At 45.3% G+C, this 16,435-nt stretch overlaps 1 protein-coding gene and 1 pseudogene across 1 annotated transcript; both read left to right on the top strand.

Moving 5' to 3' along the window:
- Nucleotides 1-202: 202 nt before the first annotated feature.
- LOC110552887 (COMM domain-containing protein 2-like) lies at nt 203-781 on the top strand (annotated as a pseudogene).
- Nucleotides 782-3,280: 2,499 nt separating this feature from the next.
- On the top strand, nt 3,281-15,624 carry Fam124b (family with sequence similarity 124 member B). The gene is given in 3 exon segments (XM_021644487.2): nt 3,281-3,971; nt 3,973-4,281; nt 14,368-15,624. Coding segments are annotated over 3 exon segments (1,347 nt in total). The 5' UTR covers nt 3,281-3,548; the 3' UTR covers nt 14,983-15,624.
- The last annotated feature ends 811 nt before the right edge of the window (nt 15,625-16,435 follow it).

The following is a 16,435-nucleotide window of genomic DNA, read 5'->3' as shown; positions in this document are numbered from 1 at the left end:
AGATTAAAGATGGAAAGAAACATCCTCAAAGTTTTCCTGAGTCTGGGAGTGAATGAAAATATTAGGGTTTCAAGGTATCACACTATTTATGAGACCTAAAGACGGGACAAATCCGGAAGGTCTTATAGGTCCTAACAAATTTTCTTCAGTAGTGCCGAGGGACGAGCCAGCCCTGTGTGGCCAAGCCAGCAGACCTTCTAAGATGCTCCTGGGTTTGTCCGAGGAGCACAGCAGCATCTGGCCTTCCTGCTTCTAGTGGACAGCGCAGCGGTCACCAAGTTCGGGAGGATCGCAGTGAGTTCCCCCATCTGAGGAACCGGGATCTAACCCAAAGATCTATGAAGGCGCCGCCAGAAAACTCACAGTGCGCACGGACACTCTCCAGCATGGTGGGGATTTCTAAGACTCTGTTTGTGTTCTGGGATTCTCTGAAGAACTGAACAGGTTATTGCTTCAGCTCTCCCTGGACCACAGAAACGAGGTAAAAACAATGCTGAACGAGCTGCCACCTAGTCTTCCCAGTTACCATAGTCTTGAATGGCGGCTAGATGTGCAGCTTGGAAGCAGAAGTCTCCGGCGACAGATGAATCCAGCAGTGACTGTAAAGCTGCACCTGGATCATAATGGAGACCACAGCACCCATTTTTTTTTGCAGACAGACCGAGCTACCCTGCTTCATTTGGTTCAGCTGCTGGAGCAAGTGTTGGAGAAAATGAAAACAAAACACTGCAGGAGAGCAGTCTGAAGCATCAAGTTTAGGGAAAATAATGCAGAGGGCTAAGTATCAGCAATTCAAACCTGAGGAAGTCCCTGAATGTTCATCTGTGCTCTCCATGGGAGCATTGTGCAAAAACCAGAGCTCACCGCGGGGCTTGACTAAGATGTGGAGACAAGGGGGTGGGATGACACCTTGCTCCAGGGTAAGGACCTGCAAGGACAGTCAGTCCCTGTGCTGGCTGACCCCCTCCCCTGCTCCTGACTGCAATTGCTTGGCACTTTAGCTGCCAACAGACTAATGAGGTCTTTTGCAAAAACAAACAAACAACAACAAAAAACCCACAAGCGACAAAGAACATTGGATGAAAGGCTAAACAACCTGTTCCCACAAAAAAATAAAACAGCTTTTAGCACCTGTGAGTTGATGAGTTAATTTTTTTGACTCAAGGGTAGGGTTTTTCTCTTCAAACATTTAGAGTTATTTATGCTATTTTAAGAATTTCAAAAGCTCTTTCAAAAACCGGAGTCTGCTCTAGAGTGACTCAGAGGAGACAGCTCTGTAAGAGGAAGGTTGTGGGAGAGGAAAGGCTCCTCTACTGCTTTCAAATGTCAGCATGTGCCATGAATTAAGCCGTGGCTTTCTTTTTAAGTTTGAGAGCTGTAATTCTTTTAAAACCCTGTAACGATTCCCAGAAAGTTAAAGCAAAAATGAATCTGATTACTAAGTTACATATGAAAATTTAAAAGCAATCTGTCTGTTACAAACTTTATTTCTATAATTTTCTAATAAATTTCTAATTCTAATCTATACTCTTCTAATAATTTTATAATTCTATTCTTAGTATTAAAAAATTCAGCGGTTTAAAACTGTGGGTAGCTCTGAGTGGAGATGATTGCTTTCCATGGATGGTTTTGGCTTTAAATTTGGTTATTGTACCATTAACAAGTGGTCAAGTCCGTAACCTACCACCTCAGCTTCCCTGCAGTCCAAAAAATTAGGAAACAGAAATTAGAAAAGGAGATACAAAGTTAATAAACTGTAACTAATATTAAAAAATAAAAATTTAATTAAAAAAAAGAAATTAGAAAAGGAAAGTGGATTGATTGACAGTTTGGCCAAGTCAGGGAGAGAAAGAATCTATTTCTTCTCCCATGTGCTTGTGAGAGTTTCACAATTTATAGAGAACTATGAATGAAACCAGACTCAGCTGTGAGACTTCTTCCCGGGGGCCTCTGGTGCTCCGGTCTTGGTTAAGGAGGGGCAAAGTATCTTTCTTTAGAATTAGAGTACCCAGCCTGTTGTCAAAGCACAGGGCCATAGCTTTCACACTACTGAAGGAACCCATGTATATAAGATGTAACGTTAGAGGAAGTTATCACTTTCAGTGAACATTGGTTTTGACTAATTAGAAAGTCACAACACACTTTGGTTCACTGTAGCATCAATAACTTCCTTTTAAACATATTCATATTTAGAAAATGGTGTACACCCAGCCCCAGTGGCAGCACAGTTACAGAACAGCATTTTTTGTTTGTTGTTTGTGGAGCTAGGGGTTGGTATATTGTTTAGACGGGCCTCTCCACATGTGGCTCAACTGACCTTGACCTCACAGCCATCACTCTGACTCGGCCTCCTGAATCTTGGGATTACAAATATTTGCTACCATGTCTGACTATGAAAGGATTTGGGAAGAGATTAGGCCATTCCGTCAAAGGTGTGATGTTCTTTTCATGATTCAGCAACCTGTGTCTACAAGTCAGCGGACACTGCAGCTTTTCCTCACTTCAAGAAAAAAGGAGATCATGGCTGGCCTTCCTGTCCTTAAAGAGGTAGCATTGAATGTGGGTCCTTCTGATCTTGGGTTCAAATCTTCCCTCCCACTTTACTATGTGAGTTTGAGCAAGTTTCTGGATTTTTCCTCCCTATGCCTCAGTTTGTGGTCAGCAACTGGGGAATAATTACTCTCTCCTTTGTAGGCTTGTTGGCTGATTAAATCAATTCACAGTTTATCAACAGATCCTCAATAGGAAGACACTGATATTACTGATATTACCGATCTCGAAAGGCTCATTGTCTACAGAATTTGCATGAATCAAAGGAAGCTTAATACCCAATTTCCTAATACTTTTTAAGTGCACCCAGACTCTTAGTTCAGCCAGGCAAACAGTTCTCAATGAGGCCAACACTATGTACTCAAAGTATCCCCTCTTTGTGACTTAGTGTAAAATGGTCAAAAAAATGAAATTAAAGAGATGGTGGCAGAAGGCTCTGGAAGCTGACAAGATCAGGGAGTTGTTTTAAAGACACCATTCTATTCAGGTGGCCTGGCGGGCCACTGTAAACATCAGGATATTTAAGTAGGAAGTCAAAGCCCATTGTGGTCCACCCAATAGACGTCTCTTCAGTGTAACAGAGCTACAGATTGCTATCAGAGCACAACAGAGACTCCTCCTGTTCCTTTCCGTCTGGTCATTTCCTCTCCTGAGTTGAATTGTAAGAACCACCCACTGGGGTGGTTCTCAGCATTATAGGTTTTTAGGTCAAACAGAAACCCTAGGGGATGCCTGAAAAACCAAGCAAACAATTCCGTCTGCCCAGACGGGGTGACAGGGAACGACTGCTGTTGTGCGTAGCAGAGTCCACGCTTGAGTGACATTCCCTGCTGGAGCATCGGAGGAAGCCGGGAGCATGTGTGAGCTGGCAAGGAGCTTGGTTCAGAAGTTTTTTTTCCTAGAGGCAGAGGGCTCCGTATGAGGCCTTGGTTCTTCTTAGAAGGCGGAACAGGGGCATTGTCGGGTGGTCATCATTACCATCTTCAGGTAGGCCTGCCATGGATGAGACACGGGAGCCTCTAGCCTTGACTGTGCATCTTCTTGCGGACACTGGGAACGGCTCACTTTTGCAGCAGGCTCTGGACCAACTCCTGGATTGTATCTGCCCGGAGGTGCGTCTCTTCTTGGTGTCTGAACGGGCCAGACCAGTAAGTTACCATGAAAAGTACCATCCCCGGAGGGTCCGCTTCCCGGGGATGTCAGTTTTGCTCTTTCTTCAGGAAAGCCTGGGACAGGAACGGCTGTTTCGAGTCCTGGACTTCCTACAGCATTCACCCTGGCAGGGTTTTCCTACCCAGCATGCACAGGGGAGGCCTTGTCCTTATCTCCCTGCCAATCAGGAATTCTACAGCCTGCATAACCAGATGCCAGTGTGGGGCGTGAGGCCGGTGCACTGTGGCTCTGATATCCTCAGGGTGACAACTGTACTGCAGTTTTGATAACTTCGAAGATGCCATCAGACTCTACGAGATGCTCCTACAGAGAGATGCCACGGTGCAAAAGAGCAACTTCTGTTTCTTTGTCCTCTATGCCACCGAGGGCTTCAGCCTACAGCTATCCCTGAAGCAGCTGCCCCTGGGAATGTCAGTGGACCCCAAAGAGTCTTCCGTGCTGCAGTTCAGGGTTCAAGAGATCGGCCAGCTGGTACCTCTTCTACCCAATCCGTGTGTCCCCATCAGCAGCACCAGATGGCAGACCCAGGACTACGATGGCAACAAGATTCTGCTGCAGGTATTTCGTTTCTTACAATTCTGGGGTGTACCACGGTTATCGGAATTGGGGGTAGGGGGTCAGAGCCAGGGCCCTGGAAGCTCAAACAAGCTAGACTTGGCCATCCATCCTCAGTGGGCCAATTAAAAAGACGAGTAATAGTGAAAGATAGAGAAAGGAGATGTATTCGAAGTGGTTACACGGAGAGAAGAACAGGTGAAGTGGTCCAATGTCACCTACCCCTGACCTGGAAGTTTAGGTTTAAGGAAACGCCAAGAAGGATGGCCACTCAAATAAACAGGCCTGGCGCCGGTGCTGTCCCAGCCATCATCCACCTGCCACTGTCTCAGCTCCAGCCTCCTCAGCAGGACAGCCTGGCCAGTTGTCAACACTGCTTGCCATCTCTTTCTGGGAGTCAAGCTTCCCTTCTGGCTGACACCAGGACCCCAGATTTTCCCTCTCTGCAGCATGAGATTTCTGGGGAACTTCAGGTTTCTTGGAATCCATTGTGTCATTAGTCTGAAAGCCAAAGGAAGGGGCACATGCTTTAAAATAGCCCCATTCCTGTCAGCACAGTCACTCAAGCACATGGAAAGGTGTGGTGTCATATCTGGATGGACCTTAGAGGTGATTTAGTCAGAGGCTTTCCAATTTGATTGTGTATTAAGAGACCAGGGAGATTTTAAACTTGTCCATGTCATGTTGCACCCCATGGCTACGTCTATCAGACTAGCAAGTCTGCGGAAACCCAGAGTGTTTCTTAAACAAAACCAAAAACAGAACCAAAAGCTCATTGTGTGATTCTAATATATACTGCAATCGGCAGTCACAGATTTTAAATTATACAGGCCCCTCATGTGACATGTAGGAAATATCTGATTTGTGTGAACTTGTAGCTGAAAAGCCTGAGACTCAGATGATGCTCCCTCCCCAGAATGCCTTTCGCCATACCTGTCACCCATCCATCCATACCATGCCCACTCCGATTCAATAATATCATTACTGGAAATTTTAGAGCATTTTGCCAGAGTAGCAACATGTTACGGAGGTAATGGAGGTCTCCTCTTGGGGTTTTAATTCTTGCTAATAAAAGAAATGGAAAGACAAAGAAGGAGAACAACAAGTAGAAGACGCATCAGCAACAGCTCAGGGCACACAAGGTGTAACTCTCAGCTTGAGATGCTGTGTGGGGTCCCAATGATGTATGGGACTGTCAAACAAGGGTGAAGGGCCTTAATGAAGATCAGTGTGGAGGAGACAAGTGCTGAATGTTTCAAAGTGGCTTGATAAGAAAAGAATGTTTATCACTGGTAGAATCATAATCACAAGTTAGCTGCTCCACAGATAACCCTCCTCCAAAGGGCTTGGATGAAGGCAATGGGGACTGAGTGTGTCCATTGCTAAATCCAGGGGGCCCTGGAGAGATTATGTGGAGGAGGAATGCTGAGGAGTCCCGCATGAGCTAGATGAGAGAGAAGGGAGCCAGCTACTGAAGGGAGAAAATGTGTTCCCAGTGGAGTAGATGGTACACTTCCTTAGCAGGGCACATACAGCAGATTGCCTGAGGCTGCATGCAGCTGCAGCAAGGGAAAAGATATCATGGAATGTGGATGGACCTGGCCAGGTCATCAGAAATACGATCCATGTGAGCATCAGGAAGGAAGGCATCTTTTCTAGTTCACGTCTACGAAGGTAGTATCTAAACTATTGCTCAGACTGTGGGAGACATGTGCCTTCTTGTGGGAACGAATGCTTGATAAATAGTCTCCATTCTAGCTTTAGTGTAAAGTGTAGCTGCCGGTGGAGCCTATGAACAGCAGTGATGTACAATTTGTGTCATGAGAACCAAAGGCAAGAACACACATGAAAATGCTCTGTAACGTAGAACCGTCTGGAGGCCATGTGATAGCAGAGCTATGGCTGCCTGTGTCAGTCAGAGGGCTGTTAGCTGTCCTACTAACTGACACTGTTCAGGAAACTTCTTGTCATCACCCCAACCCAAAACTCCATTCCTACTAAACTGAATTCAGCATTCATTCATCCTGTTAGTATCAGTGCTGGGCAACCTGGCCTCTATTCTATCTTCATGAATTTACCTGTTTAAGGCATTTCCTATAAGTGAAATTATGCAATACTGTTCCTGCAGAAATAAGCAATTTGTTCACAGACTTCTTCACATCTGCATTTCTAAGCTGTACTCACACAGACTTTATCGTTCCCCTCTTTTTTTCTGCTCCTGTGTTGCTATTCTCCATCCCTACGCCTGACTCACCTCGGTGACATGCTTACTCCCACACTTGCACTGACTAGGTACCTGGGTTATACTGAACTTCACAGGTGTGGCTTCAGGGCATTGGCTGCCATAGAATATCAGCTTAGCTTTGGTGATTTGTCAGGGGATTAAGGAGTTTTAAAACACAGTTAATTGGAAAAGATTTCCCACTCTTCAGTAAGTCTGGTGCTATTGGAGAGACCCTTCATATTTATCTAGTCTCTCTCTCTTTCAAAACAGGGTTTCTCTGTTTGGCTGTCCTGGACTTGCTTGGTAGACCAGGCTGGCCTCAAACTCACAAAGCTCTGTCTACCTCTCTGCCTCCCAAGTGCTGGGATTACAGGCGTGCACCACTGCGTCCAGCTTCTCTAGTTTGTTTCTACACCATCATTTCCCCCATCTTGGAGAATGTCTCTGGTTACCTTTGTGAAAAACCACCGGTCAGTGAGACACGGTGTCATTTCCCATCATTGGTACCAGCCTTCTCTCAATAGTTGAATCATTCTTCTCTGAGGCATTTTTTTTCGTGTTTTTCAAGCTGAAACTCGCAAAAGAATGATGAGTGTTCTCCCTGTTTTTCATAGCTGCTAAGGTTCACTGAACTTGGGAAAGCTTTGGTCTCAATTTGTGGTGTTTCAGTTCTTAGAAAGATGAGCTCCCAGTGATCATAATTCCAACAAATGCATTTCCATTTGTTTTTTGGCAAGAGGAGATTTATCCCATCTCTAGGGATTTGTCCCAATAATCCAGAATTGTGTTTCATTTGGAAATTTCTTGTTCCAACCACCCATACTGCATTTCTAGATTGACAAGGGTTGTCTTCCATATGGCCTAAAGATCTGAGGCTCTTCTCTCTCTCTCTCTCTCTCTCTCTCTCTCTCTCTCTCTCTCTCTTTCTTTTGTTCCTCTCTCATCAGGGAAATAAGGAAGTAGAACAGAGTTCCTGTGAAGAGAAAGATGACTTCAGTGGGACAGATGATTTTGAGAGTGCTGTTTTTGAGAGGCTGGTGCATGGACGGGAGTTGGATTGGTAGATATGAAGCTTAAGAGACAGATCAGAGTATAAGATATGCCTCTGTGAGCATCATTAGTTGGATGACTAAAGGCATAAATATCCAAGGTTGGGCTAGGCAGTGATTCTGTGGGTCATGTCTCCTTTAGGAAAACCTCTACCTCCAAAATATATTCCCATTACAATTCATAACAGTAGCAAAATTACAGTTATGAAGTAGCAGCAAAAATAATTTTATGGTTGTGGGTCACCACAACAATGCAGACCATCTGCATTAAAGGGTCACAGCATGAGGAAGGTTGGGAGCCACTGATCTAGAGTAAGGAGAAGGCTCAAAGGGGCTGAAGCCATGGCTCAGTTTTTAAGAGCACTAACTGCTCTTTCAGAGGTCACAGGTTCAGTTCCTAGCATCCACACTGCAGCTTACAACCATCTGTAACTCCAGTCCCAGAGGATCTGCCACCTTCTTCTGATCTCCACGGGCAAGAGACATACATGTGGTACGCAGACATACATGCAGGCATGTAGGTCCACACGGAATACAAAGAGAGCTCGGGTCATCTCTGGACCACTGTGACATTACATGAATCATCCGGGAAAAGGACATCTTTGTGGGAACTGAGAAAGGCAGAGGGAAAGGGAGAGGTGCAAAGGAACACGTCAGTCTAGAAACCTAAGGAGAACCCCGCAGAAGTGAAGTGATCACAGAGGAAAGACTTTCCAGGAGCTGCCGACAAAGCTGACTGCAGATGGCTGTGGGAACAGCCAGTTTGTCGCAAGGAAGCCATAGGAAGGGGCTGAGCAGGTAAAGCACAGGTGGACAGATTTTAGAAACAAATGTTTGACTGAAGATCGGTAGGAAGAAAGCTAGAGGGGGAGAGAGAAGATAGGAGACTGGAGAAACCCTATTATTATGGGAAAGGAATGAGAAGAGGAAGGGGGAAGGAGAGGGAGAGGAGAGAAAAAATTTGATTTATAGGCTGGGGCTATCAATCAAAATTGATAAGGATGGAGAAGGCAGAGGGTAATGGAGTTCATAGCACAGACAGGGGCTGGTCACTTCCCCATGAGCAGGAGGTATGGAGTTGCATGTAAGATTGATGGTGGAAACTTGCAAGCTGTAACTAAGGATGCTGTTTGCTTTCTCTGTCACAAAGATAGTGAGGACTTCTCATGAGACAGCAGTGGACAGAAAAGGGAGGCTGTGCCTCTAAAGCTTTCAGGATGGTTGATGGGTACAAAGCAGCTGTGCTAACCAAGGAGGGATAATCGAGGGAACAGGAGGTCAGGAGGACGGAAGGCAGCCACAGCCTCCTGTAGCACCAGCTTTCAGAGCCACAAGGTTTTCTGCACTCTGAGCCCAAGTTAAGCCAGTGTGGATGTGTGGCTCGCAACCCAAGGCTGGAGTGTTTGGTGGAAGAATGGCAGGAAGGGAGTGGTGTGGGGCAAAGAGAATGGCAGAGGAACGGTTGAAGCAATAATCATCGTTGGTCTTAAATTGGTTGTAGGGAGACAGGAGAAGACAAATAGGCAGAAATCTAGGGATGTGTTGGTGTCAAAAATCAGGTGTAGCATGAGACTGGGTTTAAATCCAGTGCTTCAAAGGCAGAGCATTTTATAGGCGAGAAAACCCACAGGAGGCACCAAGGTGCTAGGGAACCAGAACCAGGTGGAGGGCATACTAGGCTGGTTCAGAGGGGCCCAGTGAATCTAGAGGCTCAGGAGACTGCTGATAGATGCACAGCTGTGGCATCATACTAATTTCATTCTAATTTGAGATTAGCCTGTGTGGTAAGCAGAAATAGGCATCTCTTTAATTTTTTAAAGCTATATTTGTTTATTTATCATGATAGATACATAGAGAGAGGAAGAGGAGAGGATGAGGGAGAGCAGATGGTGAGCATGTGGAAATCAGAGGACACACACACGTGCGCACACACACACACACACACACACACACACACACACACGCATGAATGCCATTATGATAGGCACTTGGAGATCACAGGATTATTTGATGGAGTCTTTCTTTCCTTCCTGGGTTTGGAGTATCAAATTCAGACCATCTGGCTTAAGCCTTTACGCACAGAGCTATCTCACTGGTTTTCGCTCTTTGGTTCTTTGTTTCTATTCACTGCACATAATAATGAGGTTCATAAAGACACGTCCTTACAAGTAGATTATGTACTTTGATCATGCTCATCCTCTCTTCTTTCTCCATATGCTTGCCGTTCCCATGAAGTCCCCCATACAATCTCACTTCTATTTTCCTGTCGCATTTACCCACACAAGGCGCTAGTTAGTTTTAACTGTCAACATCACTTAACCTAGAACGAGGAATTGTCTAGATCAGGTTGGTCTGTGGACATTTCTGTGGTGCTGTCTTGGTTGTTAATTGATGTGTGAAGAAATACCCATGGTGGGTGGCACCTTTCCCTGGACATGGGGTCTGAACTGTGTAAGAGAAGAAGAAAACTCGGGCTGGAGAGATGGCTCAGCAGTTAAGTTAAGAGAAGAAGAAAACTAGCTGACGACACAGCAAGCAGTTAGAAAATGGTGTGGCCTGCACCTATTTCATTATGCTCTTGACTATAGCTGTGATGTGGCTAGCTGTTCAAATTCCTGACTTGATTTCCCTCAATGATGAGTCATAGCCTGAAATTTTAAGCCGGATAAATCCTTTCCCTCACAAGCTACAACAGAGGTGATACTAGTACATATGATATTGTATGTATAATATAATGTATTATAATATCCTTATTACATATTATACACACATATACTACAATGTATAAAATATATATAGTATATATTAGGATTCGCAAATGAGAGATTCATGATATATGTCTTTTTGAGTCTGACTTATTTTGCTTGATATGATAATGTGTAATTGTGTTCATTTCCTGCAAACGGCTGACTAGATCTCCATTGTATGTAAGTGTGTCACATTTTCTGTATCCATTCATCGAATGGGCACAGCCTGATCTTGTAAACTGACTGTTGTGGAAAGTGCTGCAAAAGACATGGATTTTCAAGTAAGCTCACGTGATACCACTCTGGGATGCGTATCTGAAGATCAGGGGCTTTTCTCTCTGACAACAGTTGCTAGAAAATACAATGGGACCTGTAGAGTCAAATGTAAGAGTCTGTTTCTCCAGACTGGGAACTCTAACATTATCCCCGCATGATTTCTGAGCATGAGTAAGTCCATGGAAGCTTTCATTCCTGGAAGAAAAAAAAAACGTCTTTTAGGTCAAATATGCAGATATATGTTCAAAGATCCTGTTAGAAGTAGAGATGGTAGCTGGGTTCTTTGCAGGCTTGAGCGGATTCTTCAGTGGACTGGTAGATGTGGGTAGTGGGTTTTGCTCTGAATCTTTGAAAGGATACACAGAATAGTTTTCTGTAAAGAGTGAAAATTTGGATTATTTTAAGATTGTGGTGAGGTAGGAGACCTCACTTTTTATCATATACACTTATATAATTATATTATTTCTATATTCTATATATTTTGTATGAGTAAATATTACTACTTGTATTCAGGTTGAGAGTCCCTAACACAAAAGTCTGAAGCTGGGCCTGCTTTCCAGGCTGAAAACATCGAGCTTCAGTGTGATGCCCCATGATGGGGCAGTTAGACTAACTGTGTAAAATTGCTTCAAGGCTGTGCCTAAAACATATATGTGAAACATAAATGAGTTTTGCCTTAAGATTTTGGACCCACCCCCAAGATATCTCATCATGGTTATGCAAGAAGTCTGAAAAATGGGGAAAATCATAATTTGAAACACTTGTGGTGCCAGCATTTTTGATAAGAGATAGCAAACCTATAATAAGATTTTTTTTTTAATTAAAAATCACAAGCAGATGAAAGAGAAAGATAGGAAGGGAGGGGTGGGAGGAGAGAGAGAAGAAGGAAGGAAAGGAGGGAGGGAAAACAATGAAAAGAGATGGTAAAGTAGTATTAGGGACATAGTGACCAGCAGTGTGGCAGGACGCTACCCAGACACAGCTCTGCCGAGTCCATGGAAGTGGCTTCCAGGTTTAGAAGACACAGTAAGGAAATGGAAACATTTAAAGTATTCATGCCACATCCTTATCTGAATTTCTGGGGTGCGGTGGTAGGGCTTTTTAAATGATCCCCAGGTGGTTGCAGTGTGTGGTAATGTTTGAAGACAAAATGTCTCCCGTGATTTGCCAAAGGGCATGTGTTAAGGTCCAGCAGACATCCTTCCAACAAAGGCCCCTCCGTGCTGGCAGCAACTGATACATGCTCAGATAAGCTCCATCTTGGAATTTCACTGGTGGATTGGGACTGAGCATCTAGATGTGCACAGGCCTCTTAGGGAGCTGCCTTGGCCCATAGATGGAATCTAGGCTGGTGGCTTTTTAATTTCTATTTTAGAAAGGTTGCAGACCTGGAAGTGGGAGTCAGGACTGAGGAAGACCCAGCAGTCAGGGGTTACTTATGTGTTGTAGCCTTCAAGCGTCTTTAGCAAGATGCTTCACGTTTTGGGCTACCAGGTGAAGAATTTTAGAATGGAAACTTTGAGAGAGAGAGAGAGAGAAAAAAAAATGAATGAGAATCACTGACACATTGATCTAGAGAGAGATCGGACAGTTATGGGCCGGGAACTAAGAATAGATTTCCATTTTTAAGCAATTGGAAAAGAAATATGAAACACGTGAAAATGACACAAAATTCAAATTCCAGGGCCCACAAATAGAAATGTACTGAAACGCAGCCACACCACTTATTTGTGGCTCGGTCTCTGGCAGCTCCGATGAGCTAAGTAGCTGGGCTCTTATCTACATGGCTAGACAGTCACTATGTGACCCTTTCGCAGGACACATTTGAGACTTCTAAAAGGAGAAATGGATGTCCCTGTTATTTTAGGGGGTTGGTTTTTGCAGTGTCTCTATTTATATCACAGAGAAAATTTGGAAGAGAGCATGTATGCCTGTCATTTGCAAAAACATACTCTGTGCATGCATTCAGTCACTGACTCATGGCAGACACCCCACCCCCCACCCCACGCCCCACTTTTGCCTTCTTGCTTTGGGAGACAGATGTATGGTTCTCTTTTTTTCCTCTTCAAATTTCTTCTTCAAAGACTATTTTTAGGGTGGTGGCAGTCATGTCAGGAGTTCTACCCTGACCCCACAGACACACAGCTTCCTTTTTTTTTTTTTCTCTTTTCTTTTTTTCCTATCAACCTCGTTGAAAGCTCTTTAGCTAGAGGTGGGGCCTCCCTCATGTGCCACTACCCCGTCATCCCTGCTGGAATTTTGACTACCTGAATTGTGCTGTTGTGAGTTTTTGAGAGCAGCAGCCACGTCCTGCTCATCATACAGCACTTCGCAATACTCCTTCTTCTTCAGCTCTTGGGTTTTTTTTTTTTTTCCCAGCTTCCCTCTTCCACGATGTTTCCTGAGCTTTGCTTGTGTGGAAGGAGGGGCTTGATATAGGGCTGAGCTTATTCTCAAACATTTTGATTATTTTCAAGTCTCTGCATCTCAACCACTGTCCTCTGCAAAACAGAAGCTTTCGTGGTCAAGGTTGGGAGCAGCACCAAACTACAGGTATAAACATAATTGCTCAGAAGGAAGTTTGACAACAGGACCATTTAGCAAAATAACAGGAAGATCTTTCCTAGAGCCTATGGACTCCCCAGCAAGGCCGTGGGCTTGGACTAGGTTTACGGCATCAAGTGTAAATTCTGTCCTGTGGAGAAGGCCTGAAGTCTGACTGTAAATGGTTGGTTTCCCCCATAATAGTCATACCACTATTGAACCAGTGGGTCCATTTTATCTAGAATTGGTATCGTTGCATGCAGGGTCTAGTGCTGGAGATAACTGATGTCTTCTCTCCCCGCTGGCCTGTGTAACACTCTTCGGCACTAGCCAGCAGGCAGCAGCATTCCTAGTCAGCTGATTCTTCTGTGGTCTCTCTAGAGATAGGGTCTTACTCTCTTGATAGGCAACCAAGAGCGATGGCAAAGCCTGTGTCATTGTAGGTGCCTGTGGGGACTCCTTGAACAATAAGTCAGAGAGAAGTACTAGACCCTGAATTCTATGGTGAAAAGTGTCACTTCTAGGAATCATCTTGGGTGAGGGTTGGGGTAGAGATGGGAGGCAAACATCCCAGGGATACATGGGTGGAAGGAGCTCCATCCCGTGGAAAGAGAGGGCAGGCACCTGTAGAATGGACATTTTGCTTACCAGAATGCCGTTTGTGTGACTTAAAATGCTAGGCAGCCCCATACCCCGCACACCTCACCCCAGACAATGCTAAGCTGTGTATAAAAGGAACCTCAAGAAATTCAGAAATATTTGCTTTACAAAGTGCTAGCCTATTACCCTGCCTGGGGTACCCGCATGTCTTAGATACATCCAAGAGGGGTACCTGTGTTAGCATGGCCAAGTAGAGGTAGCACCAGCACTGAAAGATTGAATCCTCATTCCCTTCCTTATCTTGACTGTGGTCACGGGGTTTGATTATTGTCTGCTGTAAAATATCGCTTAAATCATCTAGTGAGGTCACCGAGCAACACTGGTGAATGTCTGTGAGTGTTTAAGCAACTGGATCTATCGGAAAGTGTGGTGGTGGTGTCAAGTGATCACTCCCAAAGTCATGTCGATGTCAAAGACTTAGTTAAGTCCGAGAATGAGAGTGAGCCGTTGATCGTTGCAATCAGATTTATGTCTCGCTTCTGCCCAAATGGCCTGAGTGAAGTCTGCTGTGGTGTGTCACAGCAGAGGATGGACAATGTCACTTGGTGGAAACCATGTTTCATTGATTCTTCCTTTTCCTGTCTCATAGGTCCAGCCGAAGCCGGGACTTGGTGTTAGGAATGGTGAGTGTCCCTTCCTGAGCGGCAGCTTGAGAGGTGACAAGCATCGACAGGGCTCCAGGCTGAACTCCGTCTCCACGCAGAGAACCCTAGAGCCAAGGAGCCGGAGGAACAGGGACCGGAGATTCAAAGTCCATTCTCTGGAGCTGCCGCAGCCCAGCGGCACATCAGAAAACTCCAGCGACCCTCTGTGGAGAAGCCCTGGCTGGTCCTCCCTGGCCCACAGCTCAGCCACAGGCACGCGGCAGCACCGACTGTCTATCCCCGTGGAACCCGAGGTGAGAAGGATGGGCCTTAAGGACAGCAGCTCGGAGAAATTCGAGGCGGAGACGAACGTTGACACTGGCTTCACCGTCGTCAGTTCCGAACCCAGGCGGTCTTTTCCGAGCAGATTCCCCAGGGATCCTCAGAGCAGTCAGCCAGCCCGCTCCTTAGAAGTGACCACATCCCCAAACCAAAGAGCCTTGAAGGATAGACTCTGCCCTCTTCCCGGTCAGAGGGACTTTGGTGCAAAGAAGCTGATCTCAAGATGTTTCCATCACCTGCCTGTCCAGGGTGAAGAGAAAGAAGAATTCTTTATATAGCAGAAAACAAACGCGTTTCCTCTAAGACACAAGAGCATTGCATTAGCTGTCTTTCTCACTGAAATGACAAAATATCCTACACAAGCGACTGAAGGAAGGGTTCATTTTGACACGTAGTATGAGAGTAAGGTCCACTCACGGCTGGGAAGTCACGGAAGCGAGAGTGTGCCGGGACTTCAACCCATGGGAAGGTGCTGGTCACGTTCAGGGTGGGTCTTCCTTCCTCAGTTAAATCTCTCTGGAAACACGTTTACAGGCACACCCAGAGTCGCGTTTCCATGGTGAGTCTACCTCCAGTTAAGTTGACAGTGCAGACTAGATCAATGACTCAGCATCAGTCAGTTTCTCCCTTATCTGAGGGCCCCTGAGCAATCAAAGCCTAGGCTCACATTGCTTTCACTTTTGGTATTAAAAGTCTCCGGGGTGCATTGTCTTCTTCTGTGGCCTGGTAAGGCTGCTCCCCCCCTCAGGGGGAGGTGATCAAAGAGCAGGCCAATCAGTTCATGTCAGAAGCAGTCCCTGTTTCCCTTACTATGGAACCAACTTGGACACTAAACTGCCATGGGCTAACAGACTAGAATCAGAAGGAAGAAAAAGAAACCCTCCCCTACCAGTGGACTTGGGGAGGGGAGTGTGTGGAGAAGGGGGAGGAAGGGAGGGATTGGGAGGGGAGGAGGGAGGGAACTAGAGGGAGGATACAAAGTAAATAAAGTATAATTAAAAATAAAAAAGAAGAAAAGAATTGGAAAGAAAAAAAACTATTTAGAAAGCAAAAAAAAAAAAAAAAAAAAAAAGTCCACAGGGGTGGGGTGGAGGGGTAGGGTGAGGTGGGGTGGGTGGAGTGGGCAGGGTGGGCGGGGAGGGTGTGGAGGGTAGGGGAGGTATAGTGTGCCTGTGTGCTTGTGTGTGTGTGTGTGGCGGGGAGCTGACAGCTGGGCCGGCCAGCTGGAAGGGAATACAGCCAGGCAGAGGAAGGAAGCCCAACGCCCGCCCGAACTCCTCGCTGACACACTAACCCAGCTTCGCAAGTGTTTCGGCACCTATCAGGGCTTTGGCACTGTGTGGAAATGTGTTATGCAAATCTGCTTAGTGTGTGTAATGTGGTTTTAATTTTTACTCGAGGTTTCCTAGCTTCTCCCCCTGGACAGTATGGACTAATTCTTTAGTGCTTTTTAATTTTTATGTGACCTCCTTTGGTAAGTAGGCCCTGTTTACTATACCCTCATGTGGTTTTGCCTTTAAAGTTCTTTGCCTCAGAAATGAGTGAAAAATGCAAAGTGTTTTAAAAATTGCAAATATTTTTTTTCCCCGTCCCTGTTTAATTAGCAAATATACCCGAAGCCGGAAATCTAGGATAAAAATGAAAGCTAGACTCTGAGCTGTTCCCTCTCTTCTTTCTCATTTGTTTATGTCCTACTCTGAAGGGGTCAGCAGTTATTGTTAAAAAAAATCG

This window comes from Meriones unguiculatus, chromosome 15 (genome assembly GCF_030254825.1).
Source record: "Meriones unguiculatus strain TT.TT164.6M chromosome 15, Bangor_MerUng_6.1, whole genome shotgun sequence".
Lineage (NCBI taxonomy): Eukaryota > Metazoa > Chordata > Mammalia > Rodentia > Muridae > Meriones > Meriones unguiculatus.
This window is presented reverse-complemented; position numbering and strand designations above follow the sequence as displayed.